Here is a 27,340-nt window from a genome sequence, read left to right as displayed (position 1 = left end):
TTTGTTTAACCGCGTTGTCCGCTTCCTCCTTGGTAGCAAGTAAGCGCGCGTAGCACCGCGCTTTAGTACATTATTAATGTGCTTATCGTGTCCTCGTGTTATTACCCTTCTCATAAGAGATGAATGATGCACAAACTAATTAATCCCCTATAAAGTGGAGTTGGGGATAATGGGTGGGATGTAAGGTTTGGGGTTGTGAGGACCCACCTTAAATAGAAACTACCATTGATTGATCGCAAATGCCAGTTGGAGCTTCCACCTTGCGTACCCAACATGGCAGCAAAGAATCACAACCGGTCATAAGCTGCCACACTCAACGGCGTTACATTACCTCAAAAGGCTTTTGGCTCAATAACGAAATGCCTAGTCTGTATAATATCCTTATGCCAATCAATCGAGTGGCACACGTTAACTAATAGAGACATCATCCCTGAGAGAAAGTATCCCATTGCTTATGTCACAAGTATAATAGTCAATCACAATATGATACACCTTGTATAAATTAGGCCAAATTGAAGGCCTCCATTTTAAGCTACACTCTTATGGGACAAGGTCAACAACATAAACCCCACATCTCCATAGCTCTTAGTGCGGGTCAATCTCTGCCCAGATGTGTTTCCATCTCTATCGTTGTTTATCTGTTCCGGGAGTTTTGTCGATACGTATGGGGCCCCTACTCCATTCATGCAGTGAAGCAGGTTCCGAATCAATTTTGAAAAATTACAACTAAAAATAGCAATGGTGTTTGTTGGATGGAATAATGATTCACCAATACGTGGAAATCCGGGGGATTAAACAAGATCATTACCAACAAATCAAACATCACTGTTGCGATTTCACCTGCATAAAAAGAAAATACTTACAATACCCAACCAACAAGCGTGTTCTTGTATCATCTACTGTATAAGAGAGATGTCTGTGTGTGTGTGTGTCTGTCTGTGTGTCTGTCTGTGTGTCGCCATTTTTCTCAGAGATGGCTGAACGGATCTTCATCAAACTTTCAGAGGTTCGTCAGTGAGTGCCTGGGAGTGTTTTAGGGAAAGGAAGAAAAAAAAACAAACAAAAAAAAAAAAAACGTTTTTTGGACTTAAAAAAAAACAAAAAAAAAAAACTCGCTCGACAGTGCCTTAGCTTTTTAAAATTAATGACAGTTATATACAAGTACACATTCGCATAAATAAATACAAAACAATCACCAGACATTTGAATACAGATCAATCAAACAATTCCGGAAGTGTACGAAGTTGGTAGTACGGCGTCTTCTTCTTCCTGATCGGCATCACACTTAACTCAGAAACGTGATGAATGCCACATTCACCCACCAGCATATATATCTATCTATATATATATATATATATATATATATATATATATATATATATATATATATATATATATATATATAAACCCCCTTCCTCTCCTGCTTCACCCCTCCCCTCCCCTTCCCCCCTTCCCTTCTCTCCCCACCACCCCTCCCTCCCTTTCCTCCCCTCCACCATTCCCACCCTCCCCTGCCCTTCCCCCCTCCCCCCCCATCCCCATATCTCCCCCTACAACGGCTTCTTCTTCTTCCTGTTGGCATCACACTTAACACAGAAATGGGATGAACGCCACATTCACCAGCAAATATTTATCGAAAAGGTGATGAACCCCCTTCCTCCCCTTCCTCTCCTGCCTCCCCCCTCCTCCTCCCCGCCCTCCTCCCCCTCCTCCTCCTCCTCCTCCCCCAGCCCCCCTCCTACCTCCCCCCATCCCATCCCCCCTTCCCCCCATTCACCTCCCCTTATCCCCCCTCCCCCTCCCCTGCCCGGCAACGCTGGGTACTTCTGCTAGTTTTATATAAACGTCTATTTTCTATTCTTTTCCTATTTAAAACTAAATGGTAGGTTGAATAAGCTTGAGATTGAGCTTAAGCCAAAAGCTTGAGCGACAGAACTTCTTGGAGAGGATTGTTGAGAAAGTAGATGGGAGGGTTTTCCAGTCGGTCTTTTCGGAGAGACATCGTGAGTGTGAGATTTGTCAGGATTGAAAGACATGTTCCACTTGTTTGACCAGTCTGTGATTTTGTCCAGGTCTGCAGAGAGTGAGGAGGCTACAGACCCTGCTAACCTTCACTCCTTCATTCCTCTTTTCCCCCACCTCTGGAACAAACTCCCTCACTCTCCTTAATCCCACTCCTCCCTCCAGGTCTTTAAAACAGCTGTTCACCATCATCTCTTATTTTCCCCCATCCAAAACCTTGATCTTTTCTACCCCTGCTAATTTCACCCCAGATCCACTTTTTTGAAATACCAACTTCTTTCATGGAAGTCCTTGCAGTGTCCATGTGTTTTATACTTCTCCCACCCCCCCACCCCCATTCCCATGCCTCCACCCCCCAAACCCTCTCCCTACTACAGATCTCCCGATGTCCCTGCTCTCAAATGTTGTGTTTGTGTGCTTCCTCTTCCCTCCCCATCTTGTCTACCGCTCCCCTTATGATATACTTTGTGTGTCTGTTTGATTTTTTTGTGTGATAAATGTTAGCTCTTTCACGAGCCTCGATTCTGTATACTAAAAAAAGAAAAGAAAAAAAAAAGGCATCAAATGATAATGAGTTCATTGTCATATACGATATATATATACGTATATATATATATATATATATATATATATATATATATATATATATATATATATATATATATATATATATATATATACAGTATATATATATATTGTTGCGGAGATGAGGACTGTATTTTTTTTATTGTGTGAATTGTTATTATTGTTATTCTGCGCCCCCCTACCTCCGGAGCTGTGTAAAGGTGAAAGGGCATCGCATAATTAGTCCACAAGCATACACGTCAGCCAAATAATAGAATACCTCTGTTTGATAGTTATCTCTTATTATGTGTTTTTAGAGTAAGGCTGTGTCTCCCATTAATTGAAATACTCCATTGCACCAGTGAAAGAGATAGATTCCCTTCATTCCCACTCCCAACACTTCCATTCCCCCCTTTTCGTCAATTGCAATTCGCATTGCCAACTGCATGTTGGGCGGTTTTCCCTTCATCCGCCATTGACCACGAGGCAGGGTTGGGGAAGAAAGGCGGGTCCCCACCTCGTCAGAGAGGGGAGGAGTGAGCCAGCCCCACTCGACCAACCATGAACAAGGGGTTTGGCTTGAGAGGGCGGGGAGAGAACGTTTGGGGGGAGGTTCGCAAAGGTTGAGGGGCGGGGCCTATATAACCCACGGCGGGGGTGTTCCCAAGGGAGATGCACTTTGAGTTGAGACAAGGAGGGACGAAAAAGAGCTGGGTCATCAGAGCAAGAGCGCGTAAGGAGGAGAGAACCCGTCACGCCAGACCCCCCCACCAGCGCATCGGCTCCACCAAGCAGCTCCGACCCGTGATCCCGCGCACACGACAGGCCCGGTGGCATCAGCGGCCGTCGAGGTCCAGCCCGACGTCCCGTGCGGGATCAAGCTCCAGCCAGCTCCGTGCCGTCCCCCCCCTCCAGCCACACACCTCCTTCCAGCAATCCACTCTGCAATTCCCCGTGTGAGTCAGTGTCTTTGTTTGTTCTGTCCTGGGAATAAGTTAAGTCTGTATAAGCTAATAATTTTCACTGTGTCACCTGCGTCTTATGTGCTTGTAAATAAACGTGACTGCTTTCTTTTTGCTTATGTGTGTAAATAGTCAATAAATTCAGTAGTATTTCCAAACCTTTCTTTGCCTTCGTTTTCCTCTTTGCATTCGTCGTTTTAGTCTTTTCCCAGATTGGGCAGCTGCGGTGCGATACGGCCAAAGTTCTGGGTGAATCGGGTGAGTCGGGGATCCTGTAACGGTCGCGGTTGGACCATCCGCTCGGCCCATCATACCATCTAAACCACGATCAGTAACAATTGGTGTCTGGGAGTGAGATTCGGGGCCCGAACCAAATTTTTAAAAACATCTAAAAAAAAAAAAATTTGGTCAAAATTTGGAGCGGCCGAAATTTGTTTTGTTTTATAAAACCCGAATTTTGAAATCGCGCCATGGCTGGTCAAGGCGATCGAATGCCGGTGGGTGAGCTAGAGGAGGGGTTAGGAGTAACCCAGGATCAAATGGAGGGGAGCAATGAGGAGGCGGTTGAGGGAGTATCAGGCGCGCAAAATGGCGTCCTCGCGCACGTGGGTGTAGCGGCACCAAATTTTGCCACGCCCGTGACCGTAGCAGCACCGCCGATGGATTGGGGCCTCTTTATGATCCAAATGAAGGCCCTTATGGACAAGAATAGTGAGCAATTGGAAGCCAGATTGGGTGAGCGATTGGAGGGCCAAATGGGGGTAATGAGGGACGAAGCGAGGGGTACCGGTGAGAAGTTAGACAATAATTTTGAGGGGTTAGACAACGGGATAAAAGAGGTGAAACATGGGTTAACGGGGGTGGAAAATAGAATGGCTGCCCAGGAGAATCAGATAGAGGGGATGAAAAATGGGTTAATGGGGCTGGAAAATAGGATGGAGGACAAATTGCGGGAGATAGGGGAGCAATCCGCCAGAGAAATTAAACAAATGGGAGAGCAGTTAGAGGAGGTAAAAATCGGGGTAGAAACCAAACTGGATGCTCAGAGGGATGAATTGGGACAGATGAGGGCGGCATCTACAAAAGAAAGGGAGGAGATGAAGGAGGAGATACGACGAGGTGTGGGTGAGGAGGTTTCGGGGCTACGCGAGGAGGTAAAGCGAGGTGAGAAGCGTATGGAGAAAGAGGTGAGAAATGGGGCGGCAAAGTTACAAGGGGGAATAGAAGATCTGACGGAGGAGGTGGAACAGCTGACGGAGGGACAAAAAGAACTAGTGGAGCAGGTTCAAAAGAACACTGCGGTACTAGGAGGGTTAAAGGCGACACAAAAAGAAATTAAAAACGAATTAATAGCGACACAGAGGCAATGTCAGATTGTGACTGACAATGAGGGTGGACGAGGTGACAGAGATAATGGAGACAAAGGACCGGCAGGTGAGGATGCACATAGAGACGGTCACGGTAGCCTTAGAGGACGAACTTGAGGAGACGCACCGATAAATAAAAGAGGTTAAACAAAAATTAGAGGAAGTGGAAGAAGAGGTGAGTGAAATTAAGAAGGGACGGACAGAAACTAAAAGAGAAATCCAGGAGGAGGTGATGGAATATGTGCTTCATGCACTTGTCTGCGCACTCGGACGCGGCCATCTTGACAATAGACCAGAAATCTAGACTCGTCATTGAAGATCACGTGATTCCAGTGTCCTGGCTGCCATTGACGGTGCTCTCTGGCCCACTGCAATCGGCGCTGGCGGTGTTGTCTGGTCAGGCGTGGCTTTCTCAGGGGTCGCCTGGCAAGATAGCCTGCTTGAACCAGTCGTTCGTTGAATAGCCTTCTGGATACAGGCACATTTGTCAGTTGCTGCCACTCAGCCCCAAGCCGATTAGCTGACTTGGTACGGCCATTGCGGACTAACAGGTGCAGCTGGCGATCATCCCTCCTTGTGGTTCTGCGGGGACGTCCTGGCCTCGGTATTGGAGTAGGGACACCCCTCTGAGCATTTCGTTTCAGGATCTTTGACACCTGACCTTGACTGATGCCATACTGCCGAGCAATAGCACGCTGTTTCATGCCGTAATTTCGTAAAGCCACCACTCCATGACAAACAGCATTGTCGAGTTGATGGACCATCTCCAGAGGAAGCGGCAATAACTTTTGGAGACGTGCAGCAGTTGTTTTCCACTAACACAGAACGCAACAACCCTTGTATACCCGACTGTGAAGCCAATCATCAAATGCACCTGTCCGTACATTTTGCCACGCCACCTGTGATATAATCCTGTTGTTGACTTCTTGCTGCGACAGACAATCAGTGACATGGTTCTTTTAACAAATAAATCACCAAAGTGTAAAAGAAACTCACCAGATTGATATACTGAGTTAAGAAAGTAAACCCAAGTCAAGAAAAAAAAAAAAATTCCATATTAAATGCCAAGTCTGTATATATATAGATATTGTGTATATATATATATATATATATATATATATATATATATATATATATATATATATATATATATATATATATATATATATATATATATATATATAATGCGCATACAATGAAAAGAAACTTTGGCAGGTATTTACAGGTATTAATCCTGATCCATGAATGCCACATATCGTTGATAGCTGAATGGGATGCGTCAGTATAATGCATTCTGCAGTCTGATCGGGATGGCCAAGGGGTATGCACATTCGCCTCTAAGCTGTCTAGCCTGGGTTTGATTCCTAACCCAGCTATAAACTGCCAGCCCGGTGTTTCACAGGCACAGTGATTCATCATTGTGTGTACCGTTCCTCGGATGGACCTTAAAAGAGACGACAAAACGAGCTTAACATCGTCTCCGGAGAAGGTGTACTAACAAAACTTTGGGGAAAAAAAGGTGAGCAAGGGGAACAGAAAAACTGGATTAGCATGAACATAGAAAGCTGCAAGCAGATAAAAGAAGCAAGGTGAATGAGAGTTAAGAGAATGTCATGGGTAGGAATGGGGAAAAACACGAGATGTTAATGAGTTGTTATCTTGAAATACTAGAAGAGAGAAGAGGAATAGGTGAACTCAAATACATTATTGCAAAGAAAATAAGGAAGGAGTGAAGGTGAGTGAAACGCTTTGGCTTAACGATGGCAGTGGATTGTAGATCAAGGTGAGAAATCTTCCGGGTAGCTCTAACTCCATGAGCTGGACGAGACTCCTCTCCTTACCCCTCCTCTCCTCTTGATGCGAGTGGGTGTAAGGTAATAAGGAGTGATATACAGTACGAGAGAAGGAGCAAGATAATAAGAAGTGATTTACCATCGGGAAGCCGAGAATCAGGAGTTGCTGTTTTACTGGAGGCAAGACAATCACTGGCTTGCCTGCAATGTGAAAGCAGCAGACCCTAATTCAGGGTTTCTCGGTGGTAAACGCTCTTGATGTTCACAAAATCAGATGAAGTAGCAGGAAGGGGTGCAAGTTGGGTCCCTATGACCAAGCTGTCTTGTCGGCACTCTTTCATCTGAAGAACGTCAGTAAACATTCTCCGATGGACGCTAAATATCCCAGAGTACTTGAGGTCATTGTTACTTGTTACAATACTTGAGGTCATTGTTACTCGTTACAATACTTGAGGTCATAGTTTGCCGGCAGCCTGCATGACCAAAATCCAACTTCCTGCGCTAACCGACAGCACCCCAAAACAGTGGTGCACTGTTCATGTGTTGTGGACACCATGCTGTGCTCAGAATTGGGTATGGGATGACAACAAATATATTTGGAAAACAAAAAGGTCTTCAAACCATTGCAGTGAACACCTCAGCAGACCAATACGTTTGATAGAGGAATGGCAGTGGAGTTGGTCAAAGCCAAAGTTTAGCTGAAGTGCCAAGACACTGAAGTTCCACAGGATGTACAATGCAAATGGTCGATCGCAGATACAGTTGAGTTTTTGTGGTTGTGCTGCCAAAAGAACCTGAGATTCACCTTATAAATATTTGTGGTGGTCGCCCGATTTCTGATCTCCGGACCAGGAAAAGAAGCTCGGGTGAAAAGTACCATGGAAGATGTTACAACACGGCATCGAAACAGGATTAACCTTTGAGCAATGAGGTGCTCTGTGATGCTGCACCCCGTTGCTTTAATTGTACCAGCATGGCTGCTTTTAGTTGGACTTTCTAAGGACAGAGCTCAGAGGGTAGGGTAGTACAGACTCTTTCTGCAGACCATGAAAAACAGTACACCTCCACAGTGCAAAAAGGAAGTGGAGATATGCTCGAACCTTTCTACTTTAACCAAGTACCATTACTAACTGAACAGGACATACAATTACTGTGCAGGACAAACCATTTGTGATTACTGGGTGATGGCTTCAGCTTCAGCTGGCAAGCACAGTAAACCACAGAATGAAAGGAAATTGAATTTCAGGGAAACGAAGGGAAAAAGTGGTGCTTGGAACGGGGGGAAGGAGGACAGGGGGAGGGGGAGGAGGGGGGGGGGGGGGTTAGAGGGTAATTAAATTAGATGCTTTGTCGTGCCTTTGTGCATCCATGTCTATATATTTGTGTCTATCTGAGAAGACACCGATGTCTTCATTTGCATGCACGTCTATTCCTCACGGCCAATAGGAAAGATAAAATACATGGACAATAAAAGGGGAAAAATACAGCCAATGATGAAGAATTCGATCGGCACAAAAGGAGAATGAGGGAGATGGATGGCGACAGAGGTTGGTGGGTAATTTACTAAAAGCTTCCACCATCCCTCCCCTTAGGTTAAACATTCCATTTGCGAGAGGAGGGGGAGTGGTGGGGATGCTGCAGGGTAGAGGGTAGGGAGGGGAGAAGCAAAAATAAATGAAATAAAGATGTGAGAAATTGAGCAAATATGATGGAGCCAGAGGTAGATAGATATATGGATATGTAAGGGCACCTGAGTGCAGATCTTTGGCAGCCTAAGAGCAAGTTCAGCTGTAGCTCTCAATACTGTCTGGAGCCACAACAATCTTCCTTTTTCAACCTCCTGGAGAGACAGAACAAACAGAGAAAGATTAAGTTTTTTTTTAAAGCATTGATATTCATAAGCAGATGGTAAAGATGATGGCAATGACAGCACATCAAACGTATGGTAAAGGAAACATGACAAGGGATGGAAAGGTGTGTTGATGAGAAAGATAATTTCTGATAAAGTACATCACAGTGAAAACTAGAACGGCACTCGGTAGAGAGCACACCTCTGCCAGGCTGAACAGTTTACGTTTTGTATCCCACCGATAGGTCGGATCTGGATTCGGACCTGAACCAAAATCGAATCGGCTTGTTCTTGTCACCTAACCAGCTCATCCACCAAGTTTTGTCATAATCCGTCCACAAGGTTTTTAAACATCATGCTATGTATCGTTTTTGGCCCAATCACTCAATGGTGAAGAATCACTTTGGATATTTAAAAAATTCTCGTATCCGGATCCAGATTCGGATCTTCACCAAAATTGAATCGATTCGTCCTTGTCACACACCCAACCGGTCCATCACGTTTCATCTGAATCAGTCCATAACGTCTTGAGATATCCTGTTATATATTGTTTTAGCCCCCTCACTCAATGGTGAAGAATCACTTGAAAAATTCTCTGAACCGCATCTGCATTCAAATCGTCACCAGAATTGAATCAGTTATTCCTGGTCACACACTCAATCTGTCCACCAGGTTTCTTCCAAATCCGTCTACAACTTTTTGAGATATCCTGCTATATATTATTGTTTGCTTTATCCATGGTGAAGAATCACCTAAAAAATGATCAAATCCAGATCCAGATCTTCACCAAAATCTAATAATTTCGTCCTTCTCACCTTCCCAACCTCACCACCAAATTTTGTCCAAATCCATTCTCAATTTTTTGAGATAGCCTGCTATATATGTTTTTTTTTGCCCTATCGATGGTGAAGAATCACCTAAAAGATTTTCAGATCCAGATAGGATTCGGATCTTTACCAAAATCTAATAATTTCGTCCTTCTCACATTCCAAACATCTACACCAAATTTAGTCCGAATCTGTTCACATCTTGTTGAGATATCCTGTTCACAAACAGACAAACAACCAAACAGACAGAGGTGAAAACATAACCTCCTTTGGTGGCAGAGGTAAAAGGGAAGCTAGTGATGGGGAAGCACCATCAGTCGGGAAAGACAAAAAAAAAGAAGATAAATACAACTAGGCCTCTTACATCCTCCTCATTATCATGACTAGCAACGGTACCGGCCCTATGGGCGGGGCTTCAATTGGGAAGCCCAAATGCAAAGGAAAAATATCAGAAATTGAAGGCATTTTTTTGTTTTAAACGATTCATATAAACATCCGTTGAATCATATCGCACGCAAATCATCAAAATCTAAACAGTACATGGCGCACATTTTGAAAAAAGATTGAATTCTGCAAAACGGAAGTGGCCGCTACACGTCTTTCTCAGTCGCACGTTTATGTGTGAAGACTGCGCGCCGAATCTGTAACACGGAAGCGGCTGCTACACCTGTTTCTCAGTCGCTTTGCACACGCTGCCGTGTTACTTCGGAGCTGCACGTTTAAATAGGAAGAGTTCGTCAGGAGTCGATCTACTCTTCTGGAACGTAGAATAAACAATATTTGTAGAGTTTCAGCAAAAGCCACATCACTGTTCATATCGGTAAATATTATTCCATCGTGTTTGGAAAAACTGTAAAATTGTAAAATTGGAAAACTTGGAAAAACAATAGAGCCTATTTTACTCCCAGGGGTCCCAGAAATACCCACCCAAAATATTGTTGTGATCGGTCGAGCCGTTTTTGCAGTACATTCGAACGAACGGACGGATATTTGGTGAATTATAGTAAGATTATCTGTCCCATGACCAAGGAGATCATTGAGGCATCAAGACGTTTCCAAGGGCAAGTAGACTTCACACAAGGCCTCTGTTGGTGAGGTTAGAGCAGGGATTAGTAATATGTCCAGGGTGCCAGCGATAGCTCCATTACTTTTCGTTTAAGGACATCGTGGATCTTTATTCTCCACTGACTAATGGAAGCAGACGGAACACTCGATTCGACATCGAGTGCACCGAAAGGATGGCACAATCGCAACATGGACAGCAAAGCTCATAGTATGAACTGTCGATCTGACAGTTCATAGGCATGTCGAGAATCAAACTCGGACAAGACAGCTCAGAGGGAGGTGCGCCACCGATACACCATCCTCTTGGACCAAAGGTAGTTTCACGAATGAAAAACAGAAATAGAGCTGATAGCAGAATGAGGATGAAGGGAGAATAAAATGAGAAATTTGGAGGTTGGACAAAACGTAATACTCTGATGTGTATCGGAGTTAAAGTGATACTCTTAAGGGTTCATCTGAAGAAGAAGTAAAAAAAGTAATGAGAACATCACCATTAATGAGGGGGAGAAAATATGGCGGAACGGGACCAAGCGTGACGAAGGAAAGAGCAATAACTCAAAGCTGTTAACAATAATTTGATTTGCATTCACTTAATCAACAAAATTGACTTTTCGAGTCTCGCTCTTCTTCGACTCTTTCGATCACCGCTCCCAGCACTCCCTGACAGCTCCCAACTCCACCCATTCGACTGCAGTTCAGCCACGCCGGCCAACCGTCCGTCACGCTCCTCTTTATGTCTTCTTCGCCAATTATTTCCCGTTGCCGTTCCTTCACGCAAAGCTATTCCACCCTCAAGATCCTCCTCTTTCAGCCTCAATTGCATTTACATTAGATATTCGTTTTTTTCCACCCATTATGCTAAAATCTTAACTTCATCCCTTTTTCCACTGGTGCTCATGTTTCAAATAGGCTGTATGACTTTTTGCTCTTGCCATCTCCATATTTGTGCTGCCGAGCATCCTCTTTGTCTGTGCTGTATAATTCTTCATGTACCATGCCAGTTTACATTTTCTTATTCATACTTACCCTTTGTATGAAACCATGCCTCTCAGTGTATTTGAAAGTAACGATGTTCGAACGTGAACTTGTGAAAATCTACGTAACTGTCGTACACTTCCCCTTTTGGGCGACGGTCCATGGTAATGTCCCTGGAGATCTCCCTGGCTCATTTTCCCACACAATTACTCAACTCCACTTTTGCAATTCTCTTCATAAAACACGAGGCAGGCTGAGTTAGTGGAATGACGTTTGGCATTTACGAAGGACGTGGGTGATGGGAAAGGGTTAGCCTTGCCTTGACAGAGCAGCAATTTTTTTTAGTGATCCAATCTCCCAGAACAACAGCATAAATAACCGTCTACACCGCACCCCCTTCATCCCTCCCACACCCACCTAGCACATCTCCCATTCTGTTTTTTTTGTGTCATATCCAAGCTTTCGGAATCAAACGATACAGGAAATATCTGGGCCTAGAACAGCAACAGCATCACGTACCTCATCAGCCCTCCTGGACTATGCCCAAAGCCAACCAAAGAAACGGAACATAAAGAACTAGAACGGCACTCAGTAGAGAGCATACCTCCATCTGGTTGGCCATATCATTCAATGGTGAAGTATCACATAAAAATTCCACTAGCTGGATCCGAATCCGGATCTTCACCAAAATTGAATCGAATCGTCCTTGTCACACACCCAACCTGTCCAACAAGTTTCGTCCAAATCCACCCATAACTTTATGAGATATCCTGCTATGTATCGTTTTTGGCCCTATCTCCCAATGGTGAAGAATCATTTGAAAAATTAAATAATTCTCATATCCGAATCCATATTCAGATCTTCACCAAAATCGAATCGATTCTTCCTTGTCGGACACCCAACTGGTCGACCAAGTTTCGTCCAAATCCGTCCATAACGTTTTGAGATATCCTGCTATGTATCGTTTTTGGCCCTATCTCCCAATGGTGAAATCACTTAAAAGATTCTAGTAGCCGGATCCGAATCCGGATCTTCACCAAAATCTAATCATTTCGTCCTTGTCACATACGCTACATCTCTGCCAAATTTCGTCCGAATCTGTCCACAACTTTTTGAGATATTTTGTTCACAAACAAACAGACAGACAGACAAACAGGGGTGAAAACATAAAATAACTAGAACGCCACTCAGTAGAGCGCATACTCCCGCCGTGGGTCAAGTTGGAATAGTATGATTTCACAAAAGTTTGAGGGAGTAGTTCAGTGACAACACAAGACAAGACAACACAAGACAGACACTGCACAGATATATTATATTAATATATAATCCTCCCGAGCTCCTCCCGAGGCTCCTCCCGAGCAAGGAGGGAGCGGACAAGCGGTAACTTATAAGCGTCTTTATTTCAGGAGCTCACTGTAACACTGGCGCGCTCCGGGCTGCGCGCCCGGTGTATATCATGAGGCCACGCCTACCCCTCGGGCGTGGCCACCGCCCACTTGGTGCGCGGAATGATGTCACCACGCCAGTGGGCTTTTGTGTCCGCCACACGCGCCCCCCCAGAATTCCCGCGCACCTGGAGGGCCAGTTTGCGGGGCAGACGAATGACCCGGCCGAAGCGCCCCCTGGCGATCGGCGGCGTCCGGGGTGCAGGGATGCCAGGTGGGATGCCCCTGGGATGGGTGCAGGACCGGGGGGCGGCGTGGCGGCGGGGCTGGGCGGTGCCGGGGGTCCACCCGCAGGGGGGCGGCCCCGACGTGGGGGTCGGGCCACTGGCGGTGGATGGTCCACGTCGAGGTGGGCCGGCTTGAGGCGGTCTACCGAAACGCAGTCAGGAGTACCGCCGATGTCCAGGGTGAAGTGCTTCGCCCCGGTCTCCAGCACGCGGAAAGGCCCGTCGTACGGGGGCCGCAGTGGTGTCCGGTGGGCATCGTGGTGGACGAAGATGTACTCCGCCGTGCGAAGCTCCGGGGCGACGTGCGTCGGTGGGTGCCCATGGCATGCCGTTGGCACCGGGGCGAACCTCTGGGCGGTCTCTTGCAGAGCGGAGCGCGGACCATGGTGCCGTGGAGTCGGGGAGGAACTCGCCCGGCACCCGCAGCGGTTGCCCGAAGACCAACTCTGCCGCGGATGCGCGCAGGTCCTCCTTGGGCGCCGTCCGGAGGCCCAGTAGTGAGGCACGTCCTGGCCCAGCCGTGGACGGCCTTCCGGAGGCCATGCCAGACGAACTTGTCGGCGATCAGCCTTTGGGAGGCCCTCGCGCCCGGGTGGGACAGGCCGTGGATGGCGTCAAACACCTGGCGCTGCCAGCCCGCGGGCACGATGGGGCGAGGATGCCCGAGGGAGACGTCGCACAAGAGGGCCGCGCCCGCGCCGTCGATCGGCACCTCGGTGACGCGGAGGCCCGTGACGGCGGTCCGCAAGGCCTGGACGTCGGGGTCAGCGGCCTGGTCCGCTGCCATCCGGGCATAGTCGATGCCGAGGTGGACTGCGTGGGCGACGGCCCGGGAAAGGCAATCCGCCACCGGGTTGGCCTTCCCCGCGACGTGCTGGATGTCCGTCGTGTACTCGGACACGGCCGAGAGGTGACGCTGCTGCCGGGCCGACCACGGCTCGGTGACCTTGCCCATCGCGAAGATCAGCGGCTTGTGGTCGACGAAGGCAGTGAACGCACGGCCCTCGAGCAGATGGCGGAAGTGCCTGACCGCCAAGTGAAGCCCGAGCAACTCGCGGTCGAAGGTACTGTAACGGCGTTCGGGCGGGCGAAGATGCCGGCTAAAGAACGCCAGCGGTTGCCAAGCTCCACGCACCCATTGCTCGTGCACCGCGCCCACCGCGTAGTCCGAGGCATCGGTGGTGAGGGCGATCGGTGAATCGGGCGCCGGGTGCGCGAGCATGGTGGCGTTAGCCAAGGCGAGCTTTGCGCCCGTGAACGCCGTGTCCATCTGCTCGGTCCAGGTAACGTCGCCTTTGCCCGGCTTACCTCGGAGAGCTTCGTGCAGGGGGCGCAGGAGCTGGGCGATACGGGGCAGGAACCGATGGTAAAAGTTCACCATGCCCAGGAACTCCTGCAGCCCTCTGATCGTGCGGGGGTGCGGAAACCCCTTCACCGCCTCCACCTTGGCCGGCAGGGGGACGGCTCCGTGCCTGGTGACACGGTGCCCCAGAAAATCGATTATGGCGGCGCCGAACCGGCACTTTGCGGGGTTCACAATCAGGCCATGCTGGCCCAGGCGTTCGAAGAGCGTGCGGAGGTGGCGTAGGTGCTCTTCGCGGGACGCGCTGGCGACGAGGATATCGTCCAGGTAGACGTAGACAAAATCCAAGTCGCGCAGGACGCTGTCCATCAGTCGCTGGAACGCCTGAGCCGCATTCTTCAGACCGAAGGGCATGCGCAGGAACTCGAAGAGTCCGAATGGCGTGATGACCGCCGTCTTCGGGACGACCTCCGGCCTGACGGGGACCTGATGGTAGCCGCGTATGAGGTCCACCTTCGAGAAGAAGGACATGCCCGCCAAACGGGCGGAAAAGTCCTGAATGTGGGGGACGGGGTAGCGGTCGGGAGTCGTGGCGTCATTGAGACGGCGATAGTCCCCGCACGGTCGCCATCCCCTGCCGGGCTTCGGCACGATGTGCAGCGGCGACGCCCAAGCGCTCTCTGAGCGCCGAACGATGCCGAGTCGCTCCAGGGTAGCGAACACCGCTTTTGCCACCGCCAGCTTTGTCGGCTCGAGGCGGCGTGCCCGGGCATAGACCGGTGGCCCGACGGTGGGGATGTGATGGGCCACCCCGTGCTTGACGGCCCCCGCCGAGAAGGTGGGCCGCGTGAGGGCCGGGAAGCCGGCGAGGAGGCGGGTGAATGCGTCCGCTGCCGGAAGCGTACAGACCAACGTGGCCGGAACCGAACCGTTCGGAAAGCCGCTTGGCAAGCCGCTCATTGAGCTGCTCGACGAGCTGGGCAATGCACAAGCGAGCGAGCTGAACGTCTCGGCCTGGACAAGACGTCTGCGCTTGACGTCGACCAGGAGCCCATTAGCGTACAGGAAGTCCGCGCCAAGCAGTGCCATGGGCACGTCGGTGGTGACGAACGTCCATCGGAAAACCTGCCCTCCGAACCGCAGAGAGAGGCAGCGTTTTCCGTACGTACGGATGAGCGTCCCGTCCCGTTCACGGCAAGCAGCGCGGGGCCCCCACCCGCGGCGTGCTTGTCTGACGTGCCGGCGGGAACGACACTCACCTGCGCTCCCGTGTCGCACAGGTAACGGCGCCCGGAGAAGGTGTCCGTTATGAACAGCAGGCTGCTCGAACGGCCGGCGCTCATCGCCACTATTGAGCGCCGGCCGGGCGTTTCCCGACCTGTTGAAGGAGCATGGCGGATGACACTGCCGAGCTTCGTGGCCGAACTTGGCGTGGAACCAGCACCAGGTGGTGGAGCTGGAGGAGCGCGGCTGGCTCTGCCAGGCCGGTGGAGTTGGCGGGTTTCCCCGCGGTGGCGGTTTTCGTCGCGGCGGTGGGCGGGGCGTGGCGGCGGTCACGAGGTGCGTATCAGCATGCTGCGTATATGCTGTATAAGCTGATGCTGTGGACCAGCAGCATCAGCAGCATCAGCAGCATCAGCCACGAGGGCCGTGACGGCCACGCCGACTCTCGCCCGCGTGTCCGAAGCGGCGAAGTACTTGTCCGCCTCGGCTGCCAATGCTCGGGGTTCCGTTAGCCCGGTCCCGGCCAACGCGAGGCGAACCTGCGCTGGAAGTTGGCGACGGAAAAGCGCCCGGAATAGAGAACCGGGGGCTTCGTCGCCCAACAGTGACAGCATGTGGTCCATTCGGACCGACGGGCGCGTGTCACCGAGCTCGGGGAGATCCAGGAGGCGGTCGGCCCGTGCGTCGTCCGTGAGGCCGAACGTGGCTAGGAGTAGCCGTTTGAGTGTCTCGTACTTGTGGCCGTCCGGTGGGTGGCGAAGGACGGACACAACTCGAGCGGCCGTGCCGGGCCCGAGGGAGGCGACGACGTGGCAATAGCGCGTGTCATCGCCGGTGAGGCGCCGAAGCTGAAATTGGGCTTCGGCCTGGACGAACCAGACTTAGGCCTGAGCCTCCCAAAATTCGGGAAGTTTGATGAAGTTGGCCATGGCAATGGCGTCGCGTGTGGAAGGATCGCTCCGGCAGATCCAACGTCGAGGGGGTCACCAGTAAAGCGCGGCGTTACGCGCGCTGCTTGCGAGCAAGGAGGAAGCGGACAAGCGGTACCTTATAAGCGTCTTTATTTCAGGAGCTCACTGTAACACTGGCGCGCTCCGGACTGCGCGCCCGGTGTATATCATGAGGCCACGCCTACCCCTCGGGCGTGGCCACCGCCCACTTGGTGCGCGGAATGATGTCACCACGCCAGTGGGCTTTTGTGTCTGCCACAATATATATATAGAATATATAGAAGATAATGTTAAAAAACAAGGCAATTTCACTTACATTTTCGGATTCAGCGTTCATTTCTACATAAGTGAGTGTATTTTGAGGTATGTGTGACTTCAAATAAAATTGTAAGCCAGGAAAAAACGTTTGTTTCATTCCTTAGGGATACAACATGTAAAACTGGCCCAAACGTGAAAACAAAACTCGCTCATTTTAAGTCGTACAAGCTAATGCGACCACTCATTCTTCTGGGAAGAATGCCGTGCAAATGCTGGTCACACTTATAAGTCACGTAAGTCTTCATAAGTTCATCAAATACTGACACCGCGATTGACATTCGCTGAGGTAAATGTTGATATCTCTTCTGAGGTAAAAACAAACAAACAAACAAAAAAAACAGTTTTTAAGCATTATACGTATCAAACGATACATTTTATGAAACGGGGAAACCGAATACACACTTTGGTGGTTTTTAAATGACAGAATGTCTTTATTTAAAAAAAAAAAAAATGAACATTGAAGACGACGCTGCTGAACAATACACCGCTCTAACGCATAACCACGAGTTTAAACTACATTTACAACAAATATTAAAACTATTTTCATCTCACAATGTTAAATATAGAATATACAGTGTGTATCAAAAAAAAGGTAATCCGAATTCAAGGGGTTAATATGCAAAGGTTATTTATTTTGACAATTTACATGTGATTTACTAATTAAGAGGAGATCCTCAGCTTTCCATTGATACCTTCCATGCATCATTGCTGTCACACATGACCGAGTACATGTTCATTGAAAATGACAAGTTCAAATCGCATTTTTACAAGTTTGGCTAATCGATGCAAGTCAGGATAATTGGTGCAAAATGAACGTCAGATGTGAACTTTTGTCAGGAATGATTGGCCTTTATGCACCCACACCTTCAACATGTCCACCTCCCCTTTCAACACAAAGCTTACAGCGGCGGAGCATGCCCTGAACGGCTCGTCTCACCAGAGCCGGGTCATTGCGCAAAGCATCCACTTCATGTCGAATACGGCCTTGCAATTCGTCAAGATCACGGGGAGGAGTTACGAACACCTTGTTCTTTAAATGTCCCCAAAGGAAATAATCACATGGTGTAAGGTGAGGTCGGGTGATGTTGGCGGCCATTCCACTGCATGGTTGAGGGCGATGACTCGGTCTCCAAAGAGTTCCCTTAGTCGATCTCGGACAGCGATAAGACGATGTGCTGGGGCACCGTCGTGGGCCCACCAGAGATATCTGAAGACACCACGAACCTGTCGCTCAAAGTTCTCATCCAGCTGCGGTAAAACTTCATCATTGATCATCTGCAGATCCTGTTACCATTGACATTCCTTTGAAAGAAAAATGGTCCGATCACTTTACCACTTCCACAAAGTCCCAACCAAACAGGCCACTTTTGTCGATTCATGTTGGTGTCAAAATTAAATTCCGGGGTTGTCCTTTCGGTGCATATTCAAGAACATTATGGGTATTGACCTTGCCATCCAAGGCGAAAGCAGCTTCGTCGCCGATAATGAGATACCGCAGGAAATTGACATCTGCTTCGCAACGTGCTATCAACCATCCGGCAAGCACCAGCCTCCTGGCAAAATCCCCTGGCGTGTTTTTTTTTTTTTTTTTTTCACACAAGTTGATGCCAGATGTGAATCCGATATGGATGTTGGTGGAGGTCCAGTCTTGTGATTCGGTTGAATGTTGCCGAAGGCAATCCCGTCCCATTTCGTCATGCGCTGGTATCTATAGGTCATCATCCTTTTTAGGGTGACAACGGGTGGGTGACACCGTCACAATCACCCTGCCATCACCCTCCCATCACCCTCCCATCACCCTTTATTGGACCATTTGACTTCTATAGGGTTGGTTTTCTAAGGCTTATATCAAAATATCAATTTATATCAAATAAATCTTTTAAGGTGAAAGCGCGATGACGTCACCACGTCACGCGGCACGAATGCGCGCTTGTGTCGTTGGAGGTACTGACTTCTATAGGGAGGCCCCATCACCCTCCCCCATCACCCAGCCATCACCCTCCCATCACCCTCCCATCACCCTCCCATCACCCTGCCCCATCACCCTCCCACATCACCCTCCCCCATCACCCTCCCATCACCCTGCCATCACCCTGCCATCACCCTCCCATCACCCTGCCATCACCCTCCCACCACCCTCTCGTTGGAGGTATTGACTTATATAGGGTTGGTTTTCTAAGGCTGTAGGCCGCACCTCATTTTGTCGAATAAAGTGGTATGCGGGTGGTTCCGGTATTTGGGACCGCAGGGACGGAAAGTGCAGCCGGCCCGCTCTGAAGGCTCGGATCGGGACACCGGGATTCATTCCGGTCGCCCGGTCGGCCCTGAGGTGGGGGTGCGGGGCCTGTCACGGAACGTCAAAACAAACGGCCTGCCGGGGCCGCCCAAAAGTCGGGCGTGAGGGGCGCGTCCACTAATGGAACGCCTCTCGCTTCCCAGATCGAGGGCCACGTGGTCAGGAGAACCTCGTCCCTTCTGGTTGCCCTGCCGTCCCACCGGGAGCGCTGGCAGGGTGTACTTCAAACTAAGCTTAAGTGTCAAGTGTTCAGTTCCTCCTTGCCCTCGCAAGGGAAAGGCTAGGGTCAAGCTCTTCCAAATTTCCAAACACTAGGAATCGGACATCTCAAATTAATTAATTAATTTGTTAACACATCTCAGTCGCCCGCGACCTCTCTAGCGCGGGCGTCAAACCAGTTCATTCCCGGTGCGGCGGGCCGAATATCGGCCCGGACGTGGCTGAAGCCATTGATTCCGCAGTAGCCCGCTAACGCGTAGGCTCGCACGTCCCCGGTCCGCCTGGGCTCCGCGGGTGTCCTACCGTGCCTGGCGCCGCTTATCTCTCGACTTCCGGGAGTAGGTACCGGTGCCCGGGGACGGATCTCGCTGTCTAAACATGGTAGCGCTAGGCCAGTGGGAACGCCGGGACCCACGTGCACTCACAAGTTGTTCTGCGCGTGGGCGGCAGTATCAGACCGGGGCGCCCAAAGGCGCCACGCACCCAAACGCTCCCCGGCTAAAGTTCATCCTGAAAGCGCCCACATTGTGCGGACAAACCAAGTCAAGGGCCACGTGGTCAGGAGAACCTCGTCCCTTCCGGTCACACTGTGCCTATCGGCCGGCCTCGAAGACCGAAATTGTGACGGTGTCACCCGAAAAATCTATAGGGAGGCCCCATCACCCTCCCCCATCACCCTGCCATCACCCTCCCATCACCCTGCCATCACCCTCCCATCACCCTCCCATCACCCTCCCATCACCCTTTATTGGACCATTTGACTTCTATAGGGTTGGTTTTCTAAGGCTTATATCAAGATATTAACTAATATCAAATAAGTCTTTTAAGGTGAAAGCGCGATGACGTCACCACGTCACGCAGCACGAATGCGCGCCTGTGTCGTTGGAGGTATTGACTTATATAGGGCTGGTTTTCTAAGGCTGTAGGCCGCACCTCATTTTGTCGAATAAAGTGGTATGCGGGTGGTTCCGGTATTTGGGACCGTAGGGACGGAAAGTGCAGGTACGGGGTGCTTGGCACTCCCCAGCCGGCCCGCTCTGAAGATTCGGATCGGGACACCGGGATTCATTCCGGTCGCCCGGTCGGCCCGGAGGTGGGGGTGCGGGGCCTGTCACGGAACGTCAAAACAAACTCCTCCCTCCCATCCCATCACCCTCCCATCACCCTCCCATCACCCTCTCCATCACCCTCCCATCACCCTGCCCCATCACCCTGCCCCATCACCCTCCCCCATCACCCTCCCCCATCACCCTGCCATCACCCTGCCATCACCCTGCCATCACCCTCCCATCACCCTGCCATCACCCTCCCCCATCACCCTGCCATCACCCTCCCATCACCCTCCCATCACCCTGCCATCACCCTCCCATCACCCTCCCATCACCCTTTATTGGACCATTTGACTTCTGTAGGGTTGGTTTTCACTTTTGCCGTAAAAATGACATCAGTGCAGCGAGTGTGGTATCTTATTTGGTGAAATTCGGTCGATTTGAAGTGGTGAAAATAAAATGCCATCACCCTGCCATCACCCTCCCATCACCCGGCCATCACCCTGCCATCACCCTCCCATCACCCTGCCATCACTCTCCCATCGCCCTCCCATCACCCTTTATTGAACCATTTGACTTCTATAGGGTTGGTTTTCTAAGGCTTATATCAAAATATCAATTTATATCAAATAAATCTTTTAAGGTGAAAGCGCGATGACGTCACCACGTCACGCGGCACGAATGCGCGCCTGTGTCGTTGGAGGTACTGACTTCTTTAGGGAGGCCCCATCACCCTCCCCCATCACCCTGCCCCATCACCCTGCCATCACCCTGCCATCACCCTCCCATCACCCTCCCATCACCCTCCCATCACCCTTTATTGGACCATTTCACTTCCCCTCCCATCACCCTCCCATCACCCTCCCATCACCCTTTATTGGACCATTTCACTTCTATAGGGTTGGTTTTCTAAGGCTTATATCAGGATATTAACTTATATCAAATAAGTCTTTTAAGGTGAAAGCGCGATGACGTCACCACGTCACGTGGCACGAATGCGCGCCTGTATCGTTGGAGGTATTGACTTATATAGGGTTGGTTTTCTAAGGCTGTAGGCCGCACCTCATTTTGTCGAATAAAGTGGTATGCGGGTGGTTCCGGTATTTGGGACCGTAGGGACGGAAAGTGCAGGTACGGGGTGCTTGGCACTCCCCAGCCGGCCCGCTCTGAAGGCTCGGATCGGGACACCGGGATTCATTCCGGTCGCCCGGTCGGCCCGGAGGTGGGGGTGCGGGGCCTGTCACGGAACGTCAAAACAAACGGCCTGCCGGGGCCGCCCAAAAGTCGGGCGTGAGGGGCGCGTCCACTAATGGAACGCCTCTCGCTTCCCAGATCGAGGGCCACGTGGTCAGGAGAACCTCGTCCCTTCTGGTTGCCCTGCCGTCCCACCGGGAGCGCTGGCAGGGTGTACTTCAAACTAAGCTTAAGTGTCAAGTGTTAAGTTCCTCCTTGCCCTCGCAAGGGAAAGGCTAGGGTCAAGCTCTTCCAAATTCCAAACACTAGAAATCGGACGTCTCAAATTAATTAACTAATTTGTTAATACATCTCAGTCGCCCGCGACCTCTCTAGCGCGGGCGTCGAACCAGTTCATTTCCGGGCGACCGGGCCGAGTATCGGCTCGGCCGTGGCCGAAGCCGTTGATTCCGCCGTAGCATGCTAACGCGTAGGCTCGCGCGTCCCCGGTCCGCCGGGGCTCCGCGGGTGTCCTACCGTGCCCACGTCGCCATGCTCCCTGAATAAGAGAGTCAGACGTGGTGCCCGGGGACGGAGGTCGCTGTCTAAACATGGTAGCGCTAGGCCAGTGGGACCGCCGGGACCCACATGCACTCACAAGTTGTTCTGCGCGTGGGCGGCAGTATCAGACCGGGGCGCCCAAACGCTCCCCGGCTAAAGTTCATCCTGCAAGCGCCCACATTGTGCGGACAAACCAAGTCAAGGGCCACGTGGTCAGGAGAACCTCGTCCCTTCCGGTCACACTGTGCCTATCGGCCGGCCTCGAAGACCGAAATTGTGACGGTGTCACCCGGCGGTCCCAAATACCGGAACCACCCGCATACCACTTTATTCGACAAAATGAGGTGCGGCCTACAGCCTTAGAAAACCAACCCTATATAAGTCAATACCTCCAACGACACAGGCGCGCATTCGTGCCGCGTGACGTGGTGACGTCATCGCGCTTTCACCTTAAAAGATTTATTTGATATAAATTGATATTTTGATATAAGCCTTAGAAAACCAACCCTACAGAAGTCAAATGGTCCAATAAAGGGTGATGGGAGGGTGATGGGAGGGTGATGGCAGGGTGATGGGAGGGTGATGGCAGAGGGTGATGGGGGAGGGTGATGGCAGCGTGATGGGAGGGTGATGGCAGGGTGATGGGAGGGTGATGGCAGGGTGATGGGAGGGTGATGGCAGGGTGATGGGGGAGGGTGATGGGGGAGGGTGATGGGGCAGGGTGATGGGAGGGTGATGGGAGGGTGATGGGAGGGTGATGGGATGGGAGGGAGGAGTTTGTTTTGACGTTCCGTGACAGGCCCCGCACCCCCACCTCCGGGCCGACCGGGCGACCGGAATGAATCCCGGTGTCCCGATCCGAACCTTCAGAGCGGGCCGGCTGGGGAGTGCCAAGCACCCCGTACCTGCACTTTCCGTCCCTGCGGTCCCAAATACCGGAACCACCCGAATACCACTTTATTTGACAAAATGAGGTGCGGCCTACAGCCTTAGAAAACCAACCCGAAATAAGTCAATACCTCCAACGACACAGGTGCGCATTCGTGCCGCGTGACGTGGTGACGTCATCGCGCTTTCACCTTAAAAGATTTATTTGATATTTTGATATAAACCTTAGAAAACCAACCCTACAGAAGTTAAATGGTCCAATAAAGGGTGATGGGAGGGTGATGGCAGGGTGATGGGAGGGTGGTGGGAGGGTGATGGCAGGGTGGTGGGAGGGTGATGGCAGGGTGATGGGGGAGGGTGATGGCAGGGTGATGGGAGGGTGATGGGAGGCTGATGGGAGGGTGATGGGAGGGTGATGGCAGGGTGATGGGAGGGTGATGGCAGGGTGATGGGGGAGGGTGATGGGGGAGGGTGATGGGGCCTCCCTATAGAAGTCAGTATCTCCAACGACACAGGCGCGCATTCGTGCCGCGTGACGTGGTGACGTCATCACACTTTCCCCTCAAAAGACCCATTTGATATAAGTTAATATTCTGATATAAGCTTTAGAAAACCAACCCTATATAAGTCAATACCTCCAACGATACAGGTGCGCAAAATACAAAATCACAAAAGATTTATTTGATATAAGTTAATATTTTGAATAACTCGGTCAATATCAGTCCGAATTTCGCCAAATAAAGGTTCCCGTTATCCACAGATACCCCTGTATCCTCCGAGAGGCGAAGTCAGGATGAATTTCGCAAAAAATAAAGTCCTTCGGCAACGAAGATTTAACATGGGGCTTTCCTATGTAACTTTACCCCGAGGTAATTTCACCAAAAATCCCCGAAATTTCGCGGGTCCCGTTCTATTGAGTGTTAAGCTAATCTAGCGACTGCAAAATCTGAAAACAGAATTAAGATCCGCGTCCCCGTTCACTCTCGAGGGCCTCCAAGAGCAAATCGCATATATTCCTAATGAAAAAACCCCGGAGTTCCTAAATCCCAAATCCCATGCCATCCGATGTCAATCCATATATCTATACCTCACTACGAACGTTCTGCATCTAATGATAAGCATTAAAACCATCAAAAAATATTTTGTGACCACTTTATTTAACAAAATGAGGTGCGGCCTAGCATCTAGTCGAGACCAAGTCACCCAGGCCGATCACCCATTCCGACCCCAAATTCCTCATCGACGATAACTAAACAATATATTATATGAATCGCACCGTACATACCTCCTTCTAGATCTTGTTCTTGTCTTGATATACTCACTCAGGCTCACTCTATCACGACTGAGTCCTCTCAGCTCTTCCAAATGGCGTCCGTTCCGCCTCGTGTCCAGCCAACCAATGCTCTAAAACTTGCTGCCTTACTGCTGCAATGCTCATTTCCGATCGCCCAGTGCGCCTCCTACCAGAATTCTCCTTGTTGCGGTTGAGGCTAGTGCCATGCTCTTGGTATTTTCTAACTTTCGCCCAGATGGTTTTGGATGCTGGAGGCTCCCGTTCTGGGAAACGTTCCCTGAACGAATCACGAGTTCGCTGCAAACTTCCAGTTTGGTGAAAGGTTGTAACCACGAAGGTCCGCTGTTCAGTTGTAAGTTGAACCATCTTTTCAATGACTCAGACTGTCTCTAAACCCATATACTGTAGGCCCATCTTAAATACCCATCTTAAACAAAGGATGACGTAACCGACGATTACCAGACCAGCTTAACAATTTTACATATTCAACTTGGCAGTTGACAAGTAATGAGTCCATTTCAAACTGTCTTGCACCGATTAGCCAAACTTGTAAAAATGCGATTTGAACTTGTCATTTTCAATGAACATGTACTCGGTCATGTGTGACAGCAATGATGCATGAAAGGCATCAATGGAAAGCTGAGGATCTCCTCATGATTGGTAAACCACATGTGAATTGTCATACTAAATAACATTTGCATATTAACCCCTTGAATTCGGATTACCTTTTTTTTGATACGTACTGTATAGAAGATAATGTTAAAAAAAAAAGAGCCCTATCTTCCAATGGTAAAAAAAATCCCCCAAAAAATCCCTGGATCCGGAATAATATCCTGAGCTTCACCAAAAACTAATCAATTGCTCCTTATCCCAAGGGCAATCATCCCACCAACTTTCATCCAAATTCGTTCAGAACTTTTCCAGATATCTTGTTCATGAACACACAAACACACGAACACACACACACACACACATACACACACACACCCACACACACACGGACACGATCGAATGCATTACTCCCTGGTGGGAGTAACTAGAACGGCACTCAGTAGAGAGCAAACCTGCGCCTGGTTGGCCATATCACTCAATGGTGAAGAATCACTTTAAAAATTCTACGAGCTGGATCCGGATCCGGATTTTCACCAAAATAGATTTCGAATCGTCGTTGTCATGCACACAACCTGTCCAACAAGTTTCGTCCAAATCTATCCACAACTTTTGGAGATAACCTGCTATGTATCGTTTTTGGACCTATCACTCAATGGTGAAGTCACTTAAAAAATTAAATAATTCTCATATCCGAATCCATATTCAGATCTTCAACAAAATTGAATCTATTTGTCCTTGTCAGACACCCAACCTGTCCAGCAAGTTTCGTCCAAATCCGTCCACAACTTTTTGAGACATCCTGCTATGTATCGTTTTTCGCCCTATCTCCCAATGGTGAAGAATCACTTAAAAAATTATAGTAGCCGGATCCGAATCTGGATCTTCACCAACATCTAATCATTTCGTCCTTGTCACATACGCTACCTCTCTGCCAAATTTAGTCCGAATCCGTCCACAACTTTTTGAGATATTTTGTTCACAAACGGACAGACAGACAAACAGACAGGGGTGAAAACATAACCTCCACCCACCTTTGGTGACGGAGGTAATGATAGGATCAAACATACCCAAAGAAACATAATGAACATTAAACCTCATTGCGAGCTAATTCATCAGCTTCCCTTATCCCTGGGCTACAAGGCATGTCCACCACCTCACAGGCACAGACACTTCGTACATTGTAATGGTAAGCTGCGTCATGTCTAAACCTGATAACCACCTGATAACCACCTGATAACACTCTCTATGTCTGAGGTACTTTCCCATCAGACGGGTTATGGGCAAACTGTTGATCACCGCATTGGAAATACTGACAAACGAGGTGCACAGAATGCACCCGACATAGAGTGGGCAACCCTTATAACCTCAACATGACCGAAGGAGGATGCTGCATCACTCCAATTACCCAAGGTACTAGTCTAGTAGGAAGACTAGGTCCCCCTGCACCCCCCGGAGATATACTTCTAATCAGTGTTTCTAGATTGGAAAAAATGTGTAGAAAATGACTAGCTATGGCCCCAAGCTGAAAAAATGTCCCACATACCATTTTTATGCAAATTACTGCTGCCATTATCAAAAAAACGATTTTTGACATATCTCAGCCAATATTGCAGATATAATTGAAAAATGAAGGTGTCTAGACCCATGTTTTGAAGGGCATAGATCATGATAGAACTATTCATAACATGATTACATGTGTCTATGGTATACTAGTATGCATATTAATGCTGTAATTACAAAATAATCAGTTTTACAAATGATAAGGATACGTTAATACTGCAGATAACTTAACATGGTACATAAGGGGTCTAAACCCAGGTATTTTCAAGGTTAAATGTCAACAAGATGCTCCTGAGTCTTGCATAGGGGCGGGACATTGGCAGTAACATTGGTACCACTCAACTTTTCTTCCCACCATTGACTTTGTATTGCGAGAGATTTTCACTTGCTTATTTAAAGGTTTCTCACCCAGCCCACGTAAAATCTACCAACTCCTGCTGTTAACTCCCAAACATATTTTTTTATGTTATCCAATCACAGTGCAGAAATGACAGACTAGAGATCCAAATTAGTGCTGCTATAGCTGCCATTTTACATTTCCATCCATGTAACATGCGCGCTCGCGCGCTCGTATCAATTGGTAATGTCGCGCGCTCGTATCAATTGGTAACGTTGATGTTATTGAATACCTCAGTTGAAAGTTCAGTCTTCCATTCCATCTGTGTGTTGTTCTTGGTATTCATCCTCCAATCTAGCCAGGTAAGATGCTAACTATAATGTTACTCACACTCTTGACTTCAGTTTCTGCATGAAATCATAAACAGGCAGAATAACAGCTGAGCCAGCTAGCACCATGT

The 27,340-nt window shown here is 49.3% G+C and overlaps 1 protein-coding gene across 4 annotated transcripts in view; it reads right to left on the bottom strand.

The window, feature by feature from the left end:
- The window catches only part of PARG (poly(ADP-ribose) glycohydrolase), a 164,055-nt gene that overhangs the window by 84,822 nt on the left and 51,893 nt on the right, over positions 1 to 27,340 (bottom strand). For all 4 annotated transcript variants that reach the window (XM_078771997.1, XM_078772000.1, XM_078771998.1 and 1 more), the window contains one exon: positions 8,459 to 8,548. In XM_078771997.1, coding sequence (XP_078628123.1) covers positions 8,459 to 8,548 — 90 coding nt within the window. The remainder of the gene's footprint in view (positions 1 to 8,458; positions 8,549 to 27,340) is intronic.

The sequence above is a fragment of the Myxine glutinosa genome, chromosome 2 (genome assembly GCF_964187855.1).
Source record: "Myxine glutinosa chromosome 2, kmMyxGlut1.1, whole genome shotgun sequence".
Lineage (NCBI taxonomy): Eukaryota > Metazoa > Chordata > Myxini > Myxiniformes > Myxinidae > Myxine > Myxine glutinosa.
This window is presented reverse-complemented; position numbering and strand designations above follow the sequence as displayed.